Source organism: Apiotrichum porosum (genome assembly GCF_003942205.1).
Source record: "Apiotrichum porosum strain DSM 27194 chromosome Unknown scaffold_9, whole genome shotgun sequence".
In the NCBI taxonomy this organism is placed as follows: domain Eukaryota; kingdom Fungi; phylum Basidiomycota; class Tremellomycetes; order Trichosporonales; family Trichosporonaceae; genus Apiotrichum; species Apiotrichum porosum.
Window position 1 is genome coordinate 305,388 of NW_021167116.1, and position 16,141 is coordinate 321,528.

The 16,141-nt window shown below is 59.7% G+C and overlaps 6 protein-coding genes across 6 annotated transcripts; 4 read left to right on the forward strand and 2 right to left on the reverse strand.

The window, feature by feature from the left end:
- Window positions 1–2,658: 2,658 nt before the first annotated feature.
- EHS24_009362 (uncharacterized protein) lies at window positions 2,659–5,452 on the forward strand (the record flags this gene model as incomplete). The annotated part of the gene is made up of 3 exons (XM_028624651.1): window positions 2,659–3,648; window positions 4,242–4,650; window positions 4,707–5,452. 3 exons carry the CDS (start codon window positions 2,659–2,661, stop codon window positions 5,450–5,452), a joined length of 2,145 nt encoding a protein of 714 aa, XP_028474819.1.
- A 332-nt stretch (window positions 5,453–5,784) lies between these two features.
- On the forward strand, window positions 5,785–7,459 carry EHS24_009363 (uncharacterized protein; the record flags this gene model as incomplete). The annotated part of the gene is made up of 6 exons (XM_028624652.1): window positions 5,785–5,835; window positions 5,992–6,026; window positions 6,076–6,084; window positions 6,132–6,154; window positions 6,339–6,461; window positions 6,576–7,459. The coding sequence occupies 6 exons, from the start codon at window positions 5,785–5,787 to the stop codon at window positions 7,457–7,459; spliced, it is 1,125 nt and encodes a 374-aa protein (XP_028474820.1).
- A 298-nt stretch (window positions 7,460–7,757) lies between these two features.
- EHS24_009364 (uncharacterized protein) lies at window positions 7,758–8,355 on the reverse strand (the record flags this gene model as incomplete). Its single annotated transcript, XM_028624653.1, has 3 exons — window positions 7,758–7,851; window positions 8,117–8,227; window positions 8,345–8,355. 3 exons carry the CDS (start codon window positions 8,353–8,355, stop codon window positions 7,758–7,760), a joined length of 216 nt encoding a protein of 71 aa, XP_028474821.1.
- A 2,125-nt stretch (window positions 8,356–10,480) lies between these two features.
- Window positions 10,481–11,409, reverse strand: EHS24_009365 (uncharacterized protein; the record flags this gene model as incomplete). Its single annotated transcript, XM_028624654.1, has 4 exons — window positions 10,481–10,908; window positions 10,951–11,121; window positions 11,166–11,301; window positions 11,338–11,409. The coding sequence occupies 4 exons, from the start codon at window positions 11,407–11,409 to the stop codon at window positions 10,481–10,483; spliced, it is 807 nt and encodes a 268-aa protein (XP_028474822.1).
- A 254-nt stretch (window positions 11,410–11,663) lies between these two features.
- On the forward strand, window positions 11,664–13,290 carry SPO11_5 (endodeoxyribonuclease; the record flags this gene model as incomplete). Its single annotated transcript, XM_028624655.1, has 12 exons — window positions 11,664–11,944; window positions 12,001–12,032; window positions 12,072–12,138; window positions 12,182–12,239; window positions 12,278–12,334; window positions 12,377–12,463; window positions 12,507–12,587; window positions 12,639–12,698; window positions 12,748–12,965; window positions 13,003–13,048; window positions 13,092–13,135; window positions 13,176–13,290. The coding sequence occupies 12 exons, from the start codon at window positions 11,664–11,666 to the stop codon at window positions 13,288–13,290; spliced, it is 1,146 nt and encodes a 381-aa protein (XP_028474823.1).
- Window positions 13,291–14,162: 872 nt separating this feature from the next.
- On the forward strand, window positions 14,163–16,096 carry EHS24_009367 (uncharacterized protein; the record flags this gene model as incomplete). Its single annotated transcript, XM_028624656.1, has 5 exons — window positions 14,163–14,442; window positions 14,500–14,676; window positions 14,797–14,843; window positions 14,899–15,189; window positions 15,239–16,096. The coding sequence occupies 5 exons, from the start codon at window positions 14,163–14,165 to the stop codon at window positions 16,094–16,096; spliced, it is 1,653 nt and encodes a 550-aa protein (XP_028474824.1).
- Window positions 16,097–16,141: the final 45 nt, after the last annotated feature.

The following is a 16,141-nucleotide window of genomic DNA, read 5'->3' on the forward strand; positions in this document are numbered from 1 at the left end:
TGGCCTCTGGGGTCTACCGCGGGAGACGCGGGACACGCGTCCGATGCCTACAGCTTTACAAACGTCCACATGCCCAGTGAGACCAGTAAAGCTTTGCGCGCGCGCCTCGCGTGCATCCCGCAAGGGTTTCCAGCTTTTCTACACTCCCATACACATGCTTCTCTCTGTTTCCTTGTTCCTCCCGGAAACGACCGCTAGACGACCTCTTCTCCCTGACCGGCTGGTCCGGGTTGTTTTAGCTCTGTGCATCTGTGGCATCCCGCGCGGTGACTGTACGGCGTCGATAATTCGGGGTGGTGCTCGAATGCTGCCGCTGCAGATTGCGTTATGGCCTGTATGGCATGTTGGGACATGTTCTTGCAATGTTGGTGCGTGCGTACTAGCGACAGCCGGGTCAAAGGGACCATATCGAGGGTGCACACCTTAATGCTAGGGAAAAAAAAAAACACATGCCATGCTCTCTTGACCCTTTGCGTCCTCTGGCCTCTGGTGCTCTCCGTGGGGTCAGCAAAGTGAGTGGGGAGAGTGGGCTTTCGCTGCGCACGTTGGTGTCCGATACATGCGCCATGCCGCGATTGGGGACTTTATCCAAATGCGAGCCGTGCGGGAAGCGGCAAAAGCAGACCACAAGGCCGATTAATCATAGCGTTAGTTGGACGCAAGACAGAGGCCCAGATGGACCCCAATACTGGCATCCGCCGCCGTCCAAAGCCGCTGATCCGCTGAACGGAATGGTCGAGAACGCGTCGAGGCACGCAGCAGGACCGCTCTCCAAGTTCCGGGAGCGGGCTCAACTGCACATGCTGCGAGACGGGAGCGCCGAGAAGCACCCACCTTGCCCCATCGCTGCAGACCTCCCTCTTACGAAAAGTAATGTGTGAGCGTCGGAGTAATGGGGCGGAAGTCACGGAAGGACAAGGACGGACTGCTGCTGCTGCTGCTGCTGCGTCCATCACAGCTTCGAGGACAAGCCAGCAGCCAAAGGGTTCCGTGGCGGCGCCATCCCGGCTCCAGTCCTGGATATGTCGCAATCACAGCCGGGTGTGTGGGACTGTGCCAGATTGGATCCAACCTGCCGTACCGAGCAGCACACCAGAGATTCCTGTGGGCGTGGGTTTTGGGTGGTTGTGGCGCACACATATGACTTCAGGCGAGCATGGTGCCCTGTCTCGATGTGCTCGTTCATTCGCACGCAAAACCATGTACCCGAGAGGCATACGCAGAAGGACAGGACGCGCAGACAGGACAAGGCGCGCGCAAGCAGAGGCATTTCCAGGCTGACGTCAAGGAGAAAAGAGAACAGCCTGCGACGACGACCACGACTCGCACCGTTGTGCATGGACACCTCTCACACCCGACATGTAACCAGCACGCTGGTACACAGGATCTGGAGGGTGCGGCGTGGTCATTTCTGCGCCGCGGGTGCACGCGCCGCGGCTATGCCGACAGGAAACCGCCAGGGTGTGTGGCTCCTATGGACATTCTTACCCAATCTCTCACCACACCCGAAAGTGCTGCGGGACGTGGTCGGCGCCGTCAGCGCTGGCGTCTGATGCCCCTGGGGCCCATAGTGTATTCCTTAACCGCATTCCTGTCGGCATATGAGTTTGCCAGCTGTGTGCCCAGTCTCGTCAGCCTGGCGGCCCTCCGCACCAGGACAACGGCCCGAAGCGGCGTTGGGATGTCCTTTGTGGGCGAGGAGATGGGCTGCGGCCTGGATTGCGGCTGATGTATGCGTGCCAATGGTGTAAAAGACACTAGCCAACTGCAAGGTCTTCCCCAACCATCACACATACACGAACATCAGCAAACACGACGCGTCCGTGCAACTCTCCACGCACATCCCGCGACATACCTCCTACTCCGCAGCGTCAGTCGCGAGCTCTGGTAGCTAGCGTCAGCTTCAGAGTTTCCGCGTCGATTTTGAGCGCTGCGCGGTCCCACAGCCCCCCCGGCCCTGTTCCCAACCCAACTGCAACGGCCGCGTGGAATTCAAGCTTCAACCAGAAAAAAGAACCGCAAACCTTTTCACAAGCCTTCTCAGTGACCAGTGACCAGTGGCTGTTCTCCGACGCGTGCTGTCAAGGCAACGAGTGCGTTGTTTGCAGTTGGTATCCACAGTAAACAACAAAACAAGCTCGACAATTGCTTGAGACCACAAACAACGATCCTTTGGTGTGCACGCGCAGCAACGAGGTCCCACATCACATCCCCCCACCGTCCCCAGACAGCATCATTGGCGAGAGGCTCCAACGGTTGAGCCCCACTTGGCCATTTGCGCCGCGTCTGCCCAAGCTCTGCACAAACTCCAACGTTTTGCGTCACCCCCGCGCAGCGTTCGCCGTCGTCTACCGGAACCAACGGCACGCACACGAGTCCACATTGTCCATCTCAGGTCCAAGGTCTGGACACCCCACACCCGAAAAACAGAGGACCCCGAACTGGCCAAAAAAAATATCAGAGACAACGTAACGGAACAACGCACTCCGATCGCGCGCGCCTGTCTCTGATCTCTGCCCCGGGTGGTACCCTGAGCGTCTAATTTCCAGTGTCTCAACTTTGCGCGGTCGCGGCCCCGTTCCACGCTCACTGTACACTGTGGCCGGGTAGAGGCAGCAATTGCGAGGCCAGCAAAAGCACAAGCTGGCAGCCGGCACGATGGGCTTGATTTCGTTTAGCAGGCTTCAAAAGAAGGCGTCGCGTCTGTCGCTGTTCAACCCAGATATCCCTTCAGACTCGAAAAACAGCATCGACGCAACAGCCACCGCCAGACCTTCTTGCGATAGCAACAACAACAACAACAACACTTCCACCTACAGCAGCGAGACACTTCGCAAGAGGCCGTCTCGTCTCTCGTTGTTCATTTTCGACAACACACCCTCGTCCCCTGCCAGCGCCACCCCGCGCTCGTCCTACTCGGAAGACACTGTCCGTCGCCGCGCGTCGCGCCTGTCCCTCTTCCCGCGGAACCACAGCGAGACCGAAGTCCTCGCTGGAGACTGTGATACCGACGCCGAGACCCTTGTAGACAGCAGCGAAGCGACCCCGACTCGTCACCGCTGCGACTCGTTGCCCGTTACACCCACCGGCCGCCGCCGGTCCCTCTTTATCGACATTGGCAACAGCCTCAACCGCAACCGCCGCGAGTCTATCAGCAAAGACTCGATCTCGTCGCCTGTCCAGTGCGCATCTCCCTCCCCTTCCCCTTCCCTCTCCCTCTCCCCATCCAAGTCGCCTGTCACCGACGAAAAGTACCGCTACCGCCGCGTATCAATGCTCGTCTCGTCGCACCCCCGCCCTGCCTGCCACCAGCAGGCGCCGAACCCCGCCACGAACATGATGATGCCCAGCCGTGAGCAGCAGCAGCAGCAACAGCAGAAGCAGCGGGCCATTCAGCATCGTGCGGCCCCGACTGCTCGCGCCATGCCCATGGCCTGCAGCCCGCCGCTGCAGCTGCCACCTGGAGCCATGGCGCCAGCCATCAACGGACCATTCGGCCCTGGCCGTGTCCGCTACCAAGCCATGCCGCGGCAGTCGTTTGAGGACACTGTGTTCGGCGGCAGCAGCAGCGGTGCCAAGCCCCAGCCCCACCTTGAGTCTCGGTCTCTGGGTGCGGCTAGTGGCCGCCGAATGGCTGCATACGGAACTGTGAGTGTGATTGTGTGGTTGTGGATTTCTGTTGTGTATTTCGAAATTTCCTTGTCGAGCGAATATGGTTTTGGTTGTAATGAGGATTTAGCCAAAATGGGCAGGCGGCGGGGGCACCCACGGGTGGAATAGCCGCCAGAAAACGAGGGTGCCTAAAGGTCCCCCCCCCCCCTTGGAATGGGTCTGCCGGCACAGCCGAGATGGCGGCGGCTGGGTGAGGGATGACGCGCATGGCGGTGAGGGTCAATTCATCCGGCCAGCCAGCGTAAGCAGCTAGAGCAGCTGGGCGGGTGGGCCCACGCAAGTACATGTGGTGGCGCATTCTTTCAGATGGTCTTGAACCACTATGCCCAAGTGCGGGGTCTAGTCGAGAACAACGTCTGCAACGGAAAGGGCTGGGCACAGTGTGTGTTTCTTCGCCTCCATCGTACCATCTTCCTCTTCCTCTCCATCCTCGTCCTCGTCCTCATCGCCCATTCTCCCACACCCAATCGGCAATGGAACCCACAGCCTTGCCGCTCACCACCCCTCCCTCTCCACAACCCCCACCACCGGCCCTCTCCACTTCCGACACAAACTTACACACCACACAGCCCTCTACCATGTCCTCCTCCTCGCGCCCAAACGTCCCTCCTCGTTCCCACCTCCGCTCCCTCGCATCTACTTCTTCATCCGCCGCATCCAGCGCCACGGGCTGCTCTTCCACTCCCACATCCTCTGGCCGCTCATCTCCTTTGCCACCCAACAACACCACCGTCCCTGCCGCCATGACTCGCCGTCAGTTTGTGCTCGAAGTGGCACAGCCCCCACCGGCCATGCACACCGACTTTCGTCCCGCCGCTCCCAAGCGGTCATCTTTGCAAGCCGCCGAAGACATCATTACCTTTGGCCACAAGTCGCGCGCATCCCGTCACAAGGCCCAAAAGTCGCTGGACGAGCGCGACCCCCTCAAGGTTCGCGATGGCGTCTCGGCCCACAAGGCCCGTAGCGGTGTCTACACTCGTGAGTACAGCGCACAGCCCGTTACACTAGACAAATATGCTGACTGGAACCCCCAGCGGCCTCGTTCCCAGGCGCAACAGGCCACTCGCCGACGTCGCCCATGACCGCGACGTTTGACAGGCAGCGTATGCCCGGCAACCCGAACGCCGTGGCCGCACGGTCCCAGACGATGCCTCGTTTTACTGCGCCGCCGCCTCTGCCTCCTCGCGCCACGAGCCTGCCTGTTAAGCGCAACTCTGCGCCGGGCCCGACCAACAGCAGCCAGCAGCGTGCACAGTACGCGATCGCCGTGCCCGAGCGCAACTCGTTCCACACCCACCAGTACCGCCAAGCGCTGCAGCCACCTCTGCCTGTGGCTGCCCCTGCTGCCCCTGCTGCTGCCCAGGCTCCGGTCTACACGCATGCCAAACGTCCGAGCTACTCGCCGTCGTCGGCGCATTCCGCCGCCTCCCTCTCGCCTCCGGGCACACCCACCACGCCCACGTCTGCCTCGCACCACGGATCGGGATCGTCCAGGCCAGCGTCTTCTTCGATCACCATCGTGCCCGCCGACGCCGCACCACACTTTGGCGGCCGCACCCCGCCCTCGGACGGTGCCGACACTGACGCCGTCGTCACCACCAAGGGCAAGGCCGCCGACAGCGCCATTGGCCTGTCCCTCACCCATGTCCCTCCCCCTACCATCCCTGCGGCGGCCGAGGACGTGCCCCTCTCCCCCGGTGCGCCCAAGCGTGCCCGTCGCAAGCCCGTGCCCCGCCTCGACCCGGACCTCGAGCTGGTGCAGCGTATGGAGAGTCTCTAAAGTCTCTAGCCGGGACGTCTCTCCCTCTGTGTCAATGTTGTAACTACACATTTATCATTCTCTCATTAGGAAAAACGACCTATACTGTATAATTGTACGCCAGGCATATGTCATTTTTCTGTGCATCTACCACTGCTGTACGATGGCTGCACGGCCGGCCAAAGAATTATTCAAAACGACGATGACGTCTGCTTGCTGCGGGTGGACGATGCGGGGCACCGACAACAATGCAACCTTCCACGACGCGCCAACGGAACAGCAGGAGACTTTCCACGTCAGCGTAATATCTCTAGATTCCTCCTTTCTCCATCTCCCATTCACCTCCCCGGACCATGCGGCTCTCCCTCTCGATCCCAGCAGCCCTCTTGGCCCTTGCGGGCTTTGTGAGCGCGTCCAACGTCGTCGACCTCGACCCCCGCCAGCTTTGACGCGGTGAGTCTGGTCGCTGCTTTCGCGCGGTGCTCCGAATGGAACATGGAACAACCTCCACCCGCCCACGACAAAATGGACGCAAGTGTGATGCTGACGCCGACACCTAGCTCGTTGGCCATGACAAGCCTGCCCTTGTCGAGTTGTGAGTGTTCTCAGCTACTATCTTGTGCCAAAGAGCTGACATGAACCAGCTTTGCCCCGTACGTACTGACCAACTGTGTCGTTGAACGCCTGCTGACCAAGCAAGGTGGTGCGGCCACTGCAAGAACCGTGAGTCCACCTCCCTTCGTCGTCTACGACACACTCTCCTCCTCCACTCAGGCTGCTCTCACGCCCCGTGGCCGCTCTGCATCTTCCCAAGCGAAGCAGAGACTCGGTGGGGTGGGCGTAGAGTGGAGCGTTTCAAACCCGCCGTCTTCTCGTTCTGTCCTTTTGCTGACATGTCCCCTTCCAGTGATGCCCACTTGGGAGCAGCTCGCGGACGCGTTCCCCAAGGACAAGGTTCTGATTGCCAAGACTGACGCCGACGGCGAGGGCCGCGCCCTTGGCGAGCGCTACGGCGTGCAGGGCTTCCCCAGTGAGTGCCGCAGGCGGCAGGCGGCTGCCAACGACGAACACAACGTCGCTGTACAGCCGCCAGATGCCTCTGCAGCCTCTCGGCCATTCCCCTGCGCAATTGCTAACTCGCCAGCCCTCAAGTGGTTCCCCGCCGGCTCGGTCGAGCCCGAGGACTACACTGGTGGCCGTGACCTCGACTCGCTGGTCGCGTTTGTTGCCGAGAAGTCTGGTGTCAAGTCCCTCATCAAGCCCCCTCCCCCTCCCGCCGCCCTCACCCTCGACTCTAGCAACTTTGACGACGTCGTTGACGGTTCCAAGAATGTCCTCGTTGCCTTCACTGCCCCCTGGTGCGGTCACTGCAAGAACATGAAGCCCGCGTACGAGGCCGTCGCGCGCGCGTTTGAGCAGGAGAACAGCCACTGCATCGTTGCCAACATGAACGCCGACGAGGCCGACAACAAGGACATTGCTCACCGCTACGGCGTCCGTTCGTTCCCCACCATCAAGTTCTTCCCCAAGGGCGAGGACGAGTGGCTCAACTACGACCTGCCCCGCACCGAGGCCGCCTTCACCGACTTCCTCAACGAGCACTGCGGCACCCAGCGTGCGCCCGGCGGCATCCTCAACGACATTGCCGGCCGCATCGCGTCGCTCGACGCCCTCGCGTCCGAGTTCATCGCCGACATTCCCTCGCGCGACGACGTCCTCGCCAACGCCAAGGACCTCGTCTCGGGCCTCAAGGCCGACGGCCAGGCTGCCGGCGCCAAGGCCGCCGCCACCGCCGACTACTACCTCAAGGCCATGGAGCGCATCAAGACCAAGGGTGACGCCTGGCTCGCCAAGGAGACTGGCCGTCTCTCCAACCTCCTCGCCTCGTCGTCGCTCGCCCCCGCCAAGCTCGACGAGATTAAGGTCAAGATCAACATCCTCAAGCAGTTTGTCGCCAAGAAGGCCGGCGAGCTCTTTGACGATGCCGAGGCCGCCGCGCAGAAGATTGTCGGCAAGGACGAGCTCTAAAAGGCCGTAGCCTTGGCCTGTAGCGCCAGCTAGCGAGGGCTGTGCGGGTCCCAAAGGCCACAGCCACAACATTGACCTTGCGAGCTCGGTTTGGGCGGAAGAGAGATCCCCTGTTATAGAGGCTCCCCGATGCAGCAGTACAAATCCATCCATACATCGTTTTTTGTTGTTTTCGGCTTCGTAAACCCTATCTTCTCGCTTCTATCTCATCGACCGGCTGGTCTCGCTGCTGCTGGAGGCTTCGCGCGCGGGTGCATTCACTTGTACCGGCGGCCGTTGCTGCGGTGATGTTTCTTGTTTACTTCTTGCTGGCGCAGTCGGAGCACTTGCAGTTGGCGCACTTGCAGTCGCCGGCGCAGGCGCAGGCGCTGGTGGTCGAGCCCGAAGAGCACCTGGGTCGCGAGTCAGTACATGCCGTTGCTGAGGGGATCCCGGTAACGTTGCCGACGGAGTCGGGTGTGGGCTGCTAGGCAAGATAGGATCGTCGGCCGATGGAGCGGCGAACAAGGGCGCCGCTGGTTGGCAGCTGCTCGCCGCGTGACATGCCTCTCCAGCGTGCCATGCTAGGAGTTGCGAGCCGACGCGCCCAGCACACCAGACCGACGCTCCCTCATCTCCTGCCCCGCTTCCCCGTCTCGAGCCTGAGACTGTACTCACTCGCATCCGCTGCTCTGGGCGGGCTTGCTGCACGAACAGCTAGTGCCGCACTGGCAGGTACCGGCGGCACACGAGCCGCCGCACTGGCACGAGTTTCCCGAAGACTGGCAACTGGGTGGGGTGTTAGTTTCTAATGGCGACTGAGATCTCTCTGCGTTGGAGGAAGGCGCGGTCGAGACGGTGGATGATGGGGAGCCGGGAGGGGAGGACCATGCCGTGGGGACTCACGCGCAACCCATGATGGTTTGTGGTGGTGTTTAGGTGGAAGTGGGTTGAGAGGTGAGAGAGGTAAAAGTGTTGTGGACGTTGATGAAGAGCAGAGGTTGACAAGGTATTGTTAGGACGTCGTGGAGCTTTCAAGTGGCCGTGGTCGACAGGAGTGTGTGCACCGGGGGGTTTCTAAATGCCTCACGCTGCATGCGGCTGGCACCGCTAACCGCTTTACGCTTGGCATTAGCGGCACGACTAGAACAATGCGCACGAGGAGAGAGCCTGCCAACGGCCAACGATCGGGCCAACGACGTCACGCCTGCAGGCGGCGTCCACATCAGCCGGATCCTCTTCCAAATGATTCCAGTCATTCGTAAAAGGAGCCAAGTGTGCAAGTGGCCAGTGGCAAAGGAGATTGCCGTCCAGCAGTGGACTTGGGATTACTTTCGTGGCAGCCAATACTTGAAGCTTCCACGCAAAGCACGGGTGTGTGCAGAGTGCCAGCAGTGCCGTTCAGAGACGCAGAGGAGCAGTTGTATGCATCGGTCGGCCGGTCGCGGTTTGCTCCACAGATCTGTATGGAGGAGACAGCGGTGCCGTTGCGGCGGCATTTTGGAGAAAACGCACTACGCCGTTGCTTGTGGGCGTAATGTACATATTGAACGGGCGTAGTGTGTTTTGCCCGACCTGGCGGGTGGAGAAACACACTACGCATTTGCTCAAACCGTGCCCCGCTTGTGAGCAAATGCGTAGTGTGTTTCTCGAAATGGGTGTGTTTGCGGAGAGAAACACACTACGCATTTGATCAAATGCGTAGTGTGTTTCTCTGGAGCGGGGGCCGTACGGTGGCGTTTCCGGAGAAACACACTACGCACTTTGCTTGGGCCGACCAAAGTGCGTAGTGTGTTTTATGGCGAATTGAGAAACACACTGCGCACTTTTCTTGGGCCGACCAAAGTGCGCAGTGTGTTTCTCCGAAATTTGTATGGTAGCGGGGCCTTTTTCAGAGAAACACACTGCGCACTTTGGTCGGCCCAAGAAAAGTGCGCAGTGTGTTTCTCCACCCGTCCTCCCATTTTGGCTGGGGGCTCGAGAAACACACTGCGCACTTTGCTGGAGCGGAGCAAACCGCGTAGTGTGTTTTTGGCATGCATCAAGCAACACTCGTACACCTGCCACAATGGATGCCTTCCTTCTTCCATATCGGCCGCTGGCCGACAGAGTCATTGATAGAGCATTTACACCCCATACAGCAAGAGGACACTCGCTCTCCTCATACATGATATTCACAAGCATCATACACTTCTAACAGATGTTTCAAGGATTCACGGAAACGCGATACCCAACCAAATAAATCGGCCGCGAGCACGTTTGTGGAGCAAGTTTCAATGCGTCGTTTCATGACCCCATCCAACCGCCTCACTCTCCACACTGTCCGAGCCTTGCGGAGCACCTCTGCGTTCAAGCTACACACGAGGATAGAGCTCAGTTCCAACATTGGCCTTCGCCCCAGTCTCCTCAAGGTTTCGGGGTGCCTTCGAGGCCGCGCACCACGGCAATGTTGTAACGTGGCAATACTGCATGTTCGAAGCCGCGGCGGCCGTCTAAGGACGGTTGACCTTTGCCTTGCGCTCCTGCAGTACTGACGTGGCCTCCTTATCAGCTAACGGTGAACTTCAGCTGAAGAGAGGGACGAAACATGAATGTCATACGGAGTGGCTACGACAAGGCGCCTAAGAAACAAGGTACCGTATGAGAGGTGCAGTAGTGCAGCGCCTCGTGGCCGTGGTTGTGTACAAAGAGGGAGGAGAAGGGAGAAGGTGCCGCCCGAGAGCGGGGTGGCTGAGATACGAATACATATTGGAGTGAAGTCGTAGGGGCCGAATGCGGGTCGTGGAACGTGGGTGTGGGTGCTGAGCGCTTGCGAGCCGCGCTTGCTAGCTTCGTTGCATTGGCCTTTGGTTGTTGGAGCGTGGCGAGCGTGGCCATCTCAACTGCATGAAGGGAAGAGGGTATAGACAGGTCGGGGGGTTTGGGAGCGGAACAATAGGAGGGTGGCTGCTCGCTGGGTAGCCGTAGTTGGGACTGAAAAGGCGGAGGTGTTGCGTTTATGCTGTAGTCTTGTACTTTGTGGACCTCGATACGGGGCACTGATCACACCTTTTTGCCGTCGCCTTGCTTAGGGGCCTGGCGTCTACCCCATCCCCTCAACTTGGAGCGGACCTTGTTACACCAGTTGACGAGTTGCTTGACTTTGCGGTTCGTGGCCTTAGGTTTCGAGGAGCCGCCGTTCGTCTCCGCCTGCGCCCTCTTCAGCTGTCGGCCGGCCCTGCACACTACGGCGGCATGGGTCTTCACGGTGGTCGAGAGCTTGGACATCTCCCGCCTTGCCCGCTTGACGTTGGACTTAAGGTCTGCAATCTCGCGCCGGGCAGCCTCAAGCTCGCGTCGGGTAGCCTCCAGGTCGCGCTGGGCAGCCTTCAGCTCGCGCCATAAAGCCTCCACGTCTCGCTTGGTACCTTCTGTCTGACACTCGATGGCCGTGACACTCTTGAGCAGGAACTGGATCTTTTCCTCCAAGTCTGCAAGTCAACACCCGTCCGTTTCATGTATATGTGACTCACCGGCCACCACCTGGATCAGCTCAGCGTCGGTGAGCTCTGCTGCTGAGTGTGAAAGCCCAGAGGTGCTTGTGTCGACCGGCAGCGCAACAGGCTCGACCGTACCCGCCGCTGCTGCCATTGTGGTCGTCGACGTGGTCGGGGCTGTCCAAGACGGCGTGTTAATAAGCTTGTCTGAACCGTTAGTCACCTGTGTGGTGCAGCACTAAATTACTTACTGGTGTCCGAGGTGACAGGGAATGAGAGGCTCTCAGAGTGCGACGACGTGCCGACGCTGCCGGGTGCTGGGATGGCATTCGTGGAAGTCTTGTTGGAGCAGATGCCAAGGTTGGAACGCGACGTGCAAGGTTGGTCCTGTTGTCAGCGTCGCCACTGGCAATCTAAACGTACGCTGTCACACGTCTGCTTGCCTCCCGCGCACTGCGTGCAGGGTCCCGTGTCCTTGATGGAGCCACCAACCATGACGAAGTGGATGGGTGATGGTATGGATCTGGGTGAAGAAGGTGAGGAGAAGTGGTAGTGTTGAAGGAAGGAAGAAACAAACACGCCCGCCCCAGCCGTGAAAGCTACCGCGCGGTTGACTGGACCACACACATCGCTCACCCTTTTGGCCCTTGGCAGACACACCGGTCAAACACAGTCAACTGATCGACTTTCGTTTTCCTTTCGTTCACCTTACCATCCCCTCTGATCCACTTTCATCCAGCACTCCCGTCATGCTCACTGTGGCGGAGTTTAGGGCGGCCATCAACGCCACTGCCGACGACAACTTCTGGAAAGAGTTGGTCGCCAACGGCCCTCTGCACCTGGACTGCACGCCCATCGTGGCTGTCAACGCTCGTGAAGGGTCAATCCCTCCCACCATACCCCCCACCGACCCCGACGCTTCCCGTGCGGTTGGCCTCGCCCATCTCCAGCTGGCCGCGCAGAAGCTCGCTGAGCAGATCCGCGATGATGACCTCGTCGCGTTCCCCGGTCTGAGGGACACCAAGACCACGTGAGTGTTGGACCTGTACGCGCTTTACGTCGGGGCTGACGCACACACACACACAGTATGCCTCGTCCAGTGTATCTCCGCACCGCTCGTGAGCTCCCTCCACTGGAGCAGAAGCTGACATGAACAGAGGATCTGCAGAGCATTGTGAATGCACTCCTGGACCTGTTCAGAACCGACTCCTTCGCTACTTTGCCGTAAGTGGTTGGCATCCAGCTAAGCAGACACTTACAAGCGCAGCGACCTCTGGGACATTCTCAAGGAACAAACCCACGTCTCTGAGGCGAAGATGGTTGGCGTGAGTTGTGCCAAAGCCTTGACCACTGACCATATCAGCTGCTCAAGAGCCTCGCTGCAGGCGCCGGGCAACCGCTTTGGGCGTTGCGAGTCGTGGTAGGTTGTATGGGCCTGATTTGGACGACATTGACCCCGTAGCGCGAACCCCCCAAGGGTACGATGGCCGCCACCGATCTTGTGGCTGTGTTGGCAAGTGGCGAGAGGGTCTCGTTCTCTGCGTCGGCCGTGAGTTGGAACAAGATACAGACAGCGGTACTCATCATCCCAGGGAACCTTGATTCCTCGCGCCGAGGAGGTCGTCCGTTTTGAGGGAGCTTGCGAGTGGGTGCTCGTGGTGGAGGACAAGGAGGTGAGTGAGCTTGTTGTCAACACTGGCCACTGACCGTAGACCGTCTTCCAGCGTCTCCTGGGTTCCGACATGCTCAACGAGCCGAAGATGGGAAAAGGCGTGCTTCTCGCCGTAAGCACTGCCATGATCATGACCGCAGTACCCTACTGACACCATGCAGGGAAACAGCCAGCCAGACGCCGGCACCATCGAACTTCTGCGCGTCATCGCCGACAAGTTTCCGACTGCTGCCATCCTCGGTTTCTTCGATGCCGCCCCTGACGGCGTTCGTTTTGCGAGCGCCTACAAGTACGGCATCAAGAACAAGAAGTACGCGGCGGACGCGCAAGGCTGCGACCGTTTCGAATGGATCGGCCTTTTCATCGAAGACTGCTACAAGTAGGTTTGAGAAAGCGTTCAAGGCTGAACCTGCCAGGTTGCGAGTTCGTGCCAAAATGCTCGAGGAGGCCGATGTTGTCGCAGTAAGTACCACCGTTCCCTTTCTTTCGTCGACTGACCCATCAGTTCGACAACATGCTGCGCAAGCCCAACTATCCTCGAGAGTGGCTGTGAGTGTCCAACAAGTGATGGTTCTGATCATGTACCCAGTGACCAGATCGTCCTCATGCGCATTGCTGGCTACGCCCGCATCGAGGATGGCTACGGCCGTGATGACTTCATGGCGTACCTCCACGAGAAGATCCTGAGGGCCTGTGAGGCGTGAGCATTAGAACGGTCATGTAATATAGCATGTATAAACGCTGCTTTGGTTACGATGTCGCCATCAGCCCGACCAGGAGGCAACCAACTTACGACGTACATGCTGTCGCGGCTGTGTCTTCGAAATGTAGGCGGCTGTCGACTCACGTCAGCCTCTGCCTCCTTTCCGTTGATCAATTGAGAGCATGCCTAACACACACGCGTTGTACATTTGACGCTTTCCCCAACAACTAGATTGCTGTGCAGACAGCCCAGTGGAGGCGTTTAACTGTCTTGTCAGGCGCCGATTAGCTGTGCGACACTAGTGTGGCAACTGCACGGCAGTGTATAGGATAGGATGCGTTAGTTCGGCGAATTCCGACCTGACAGTACACCCATATTTTGCTCCTAGCTCCTAGAAACTCTCGCCTCCACCATGGGTTCCACTGGCTGGTGTCATGCACAGCAGGTCTCCCCGTTGGTCCAAGCATCGTATCTACCAGTTCGTGCCAAGCCGCGCTCTTACGCCGTCGGCCTCGCGGCCTCGGCGGCCAGGTTCGTTGGGGGCGGCGGATTTCCCGTCCGCTCCGCGCTTGGTGTCGGCCGCCGCACGGTGAAGTCTTGGTCAGGGCGGACGTCATCGATAAAGAATGTGTTTGATTGCCCGCTCCCTCGTCGTCTCCACTCCTGGGCCACTCCATTCCACACACATTTTCTTTCCTCCCACAACACCCACACACATACATCACATTCACGTTTGCACAACAGAGCTTCCAACAGAGCTTCCCAGTAGAGGCGACGAACACAGTCTTACCGTCGGCCCCGAAGCAACAAACCAAACACCCACTCTCCCCTCCCCCTTCCGGACTCTACATCCCACCCACGTTCCCCATCACCATGTCATTCACGCCCCCACCCCGCCGAACCCCCACTGCCTCGGCCTACTCCTCTGGCTCCTCCACCCCCGAGCCTTCGGGCTGGCGCGCCAAGATGGCCGCCAAGTCCAAGAGCTGGGGTGCTGTCGCGATTGAGAAAGTGACTGTCGTCAGCGACAACGTCGGCGGCCGAGTCAACACGTTTGCGGCGAACCGGCTGGGCACAGAGGCGTTTTGGCCTGTGACGGGCGATTTCCCGCAGGAGATGGACAAGGCTGCGCGTATCCTGAAGCAGTTTACTGGTGAGTAGTGCACCATGCAAGAAGGAGAGGGTTGGGCAAAGGCTGATATTCCTCCAGTGGACGGCATTGTGACCGAGGACAAGAAGAAGAAGATCAAGCTCGTACGCAAGATCCCGCCCAAGGTGATTGCAGAGGCCAAGGGTCTGGCAATCTTTACAAGCATGCGCAGTGGTATCGCCCCGCTTGGCGGTGCTGGTGGTGCGGGCCTTGTGACGGCCAAGCTGCCTGATGGAAGTGAGTGTTGGACGAAGAGCGGCAGTGGAACGAGATCCATAGGTCTCAGTCGCAGCAGACACTCCGTCACTCGCGTCACCTTGACTTGCGTTCCCGATTAAGCATGCTAACATGCACCAGCCTGGTCAGCGCCGGCCTGCATCTCGCCCAACAACCTGTCAACTGGGGTAAGTCGCCGCTCCATAGGTATTGCGGCACACCAGCTAACTGTCTCTTCCCCAGTTCCTCATCGGTGTCGATATTTACGACTGTATCCTTGTCATTCGTACTCAAAAGGCTCTCGAATCGTTCGGCACCCACAAGTTTACTCTTGGTACGGAAATCGCCGTTGCGGCCGGTCCGTGGGGTGCTGGCGCCGCTGTCGAGGCAGGAAAGGAGGCCGCCCCGGTGTTCAGCTACGTCAAGAGCAAGGGCCTGTACGCCGGCATCGAGGTTGTGGGCCAGGTGTTTGTCGAACGCTACGAGGAGAATGGGAACTTGTACCACTGGCCAGGTGTCAAGGCGAGGGATATTGTAAGTTGGCATGGCTGTCGAAAGGGGACGCACAGCTGACGTACTTTAGCTCGCTGGCAAGGTCGCCGTCCCTCGCGAAATGGCAAACCTCACACTCGCTCTCCAGGAGGCCGAGAGCGGTCGTGCCCAATCGCGCACGAACGCCGGAGCGCTCGAGTACGTCTTTGACCCCAACACTGTGCCGCGACCGACCGACGACCTCGAGCTCGGCGAGGGCGAGGTCCTCAAGCTGCCGCCCACGCCGGAAATGACAAACGGCCACGAGTGTGAGAGCGACCCCGAGACCGAGGCCATCATCCGCCGGTCAGGTCTCAACAGGCCCGACCTCCCGAAGCGGCCCGGCACCGCTCCTCCAACTGGCCCGCCTCCGCCTCTCCCGCCCCGCTCGTCCATGCGGCCGGTGAGCATCAACCACGCGCCAGTGGACTACCTTGTCGACGCCTCTGACCCGAGCGAAAAGGCCTACGCCGCTCCCGTGGGTCCCCCTCCCCATCTGGCAGCAAGCTACGCGCCACTCACCCCGTCGCCACTTACGCCCGAGGTCATCACCCCCGTCTCGCCCATCTCACCAATGGCCGGTACCTCCACAAGCACGGCGACCGCCGGGCACGCCGACGACGCCCCGCCGCCTGCGTACGATGCCAGCACCAGCGCCGCCGAGTCTGGTTTCCCCGACGAGAAGAAGGTCGATTTCGAGAAGCTCGCCATTGTCGACGACCACGCGCACGTGGCTGCGGCACCCGACTCGCCAAAGTCCGAGTACAATGAGGACGCGTACGGCGGTATCGAGGACACGATGCCCGAGGGCGAGATGACCGAGGGCGAGCGTCGCGAGTGGGAGCAACACCTCGCCGCGCAGAAGGATGCGGCGAGGGAGAAGGAGATGATGGCCAACAAGGCTGTTTAGAATTGAGCCAGAGAGAGGTCAGGTGGAGCTGTTTGTACGATACGA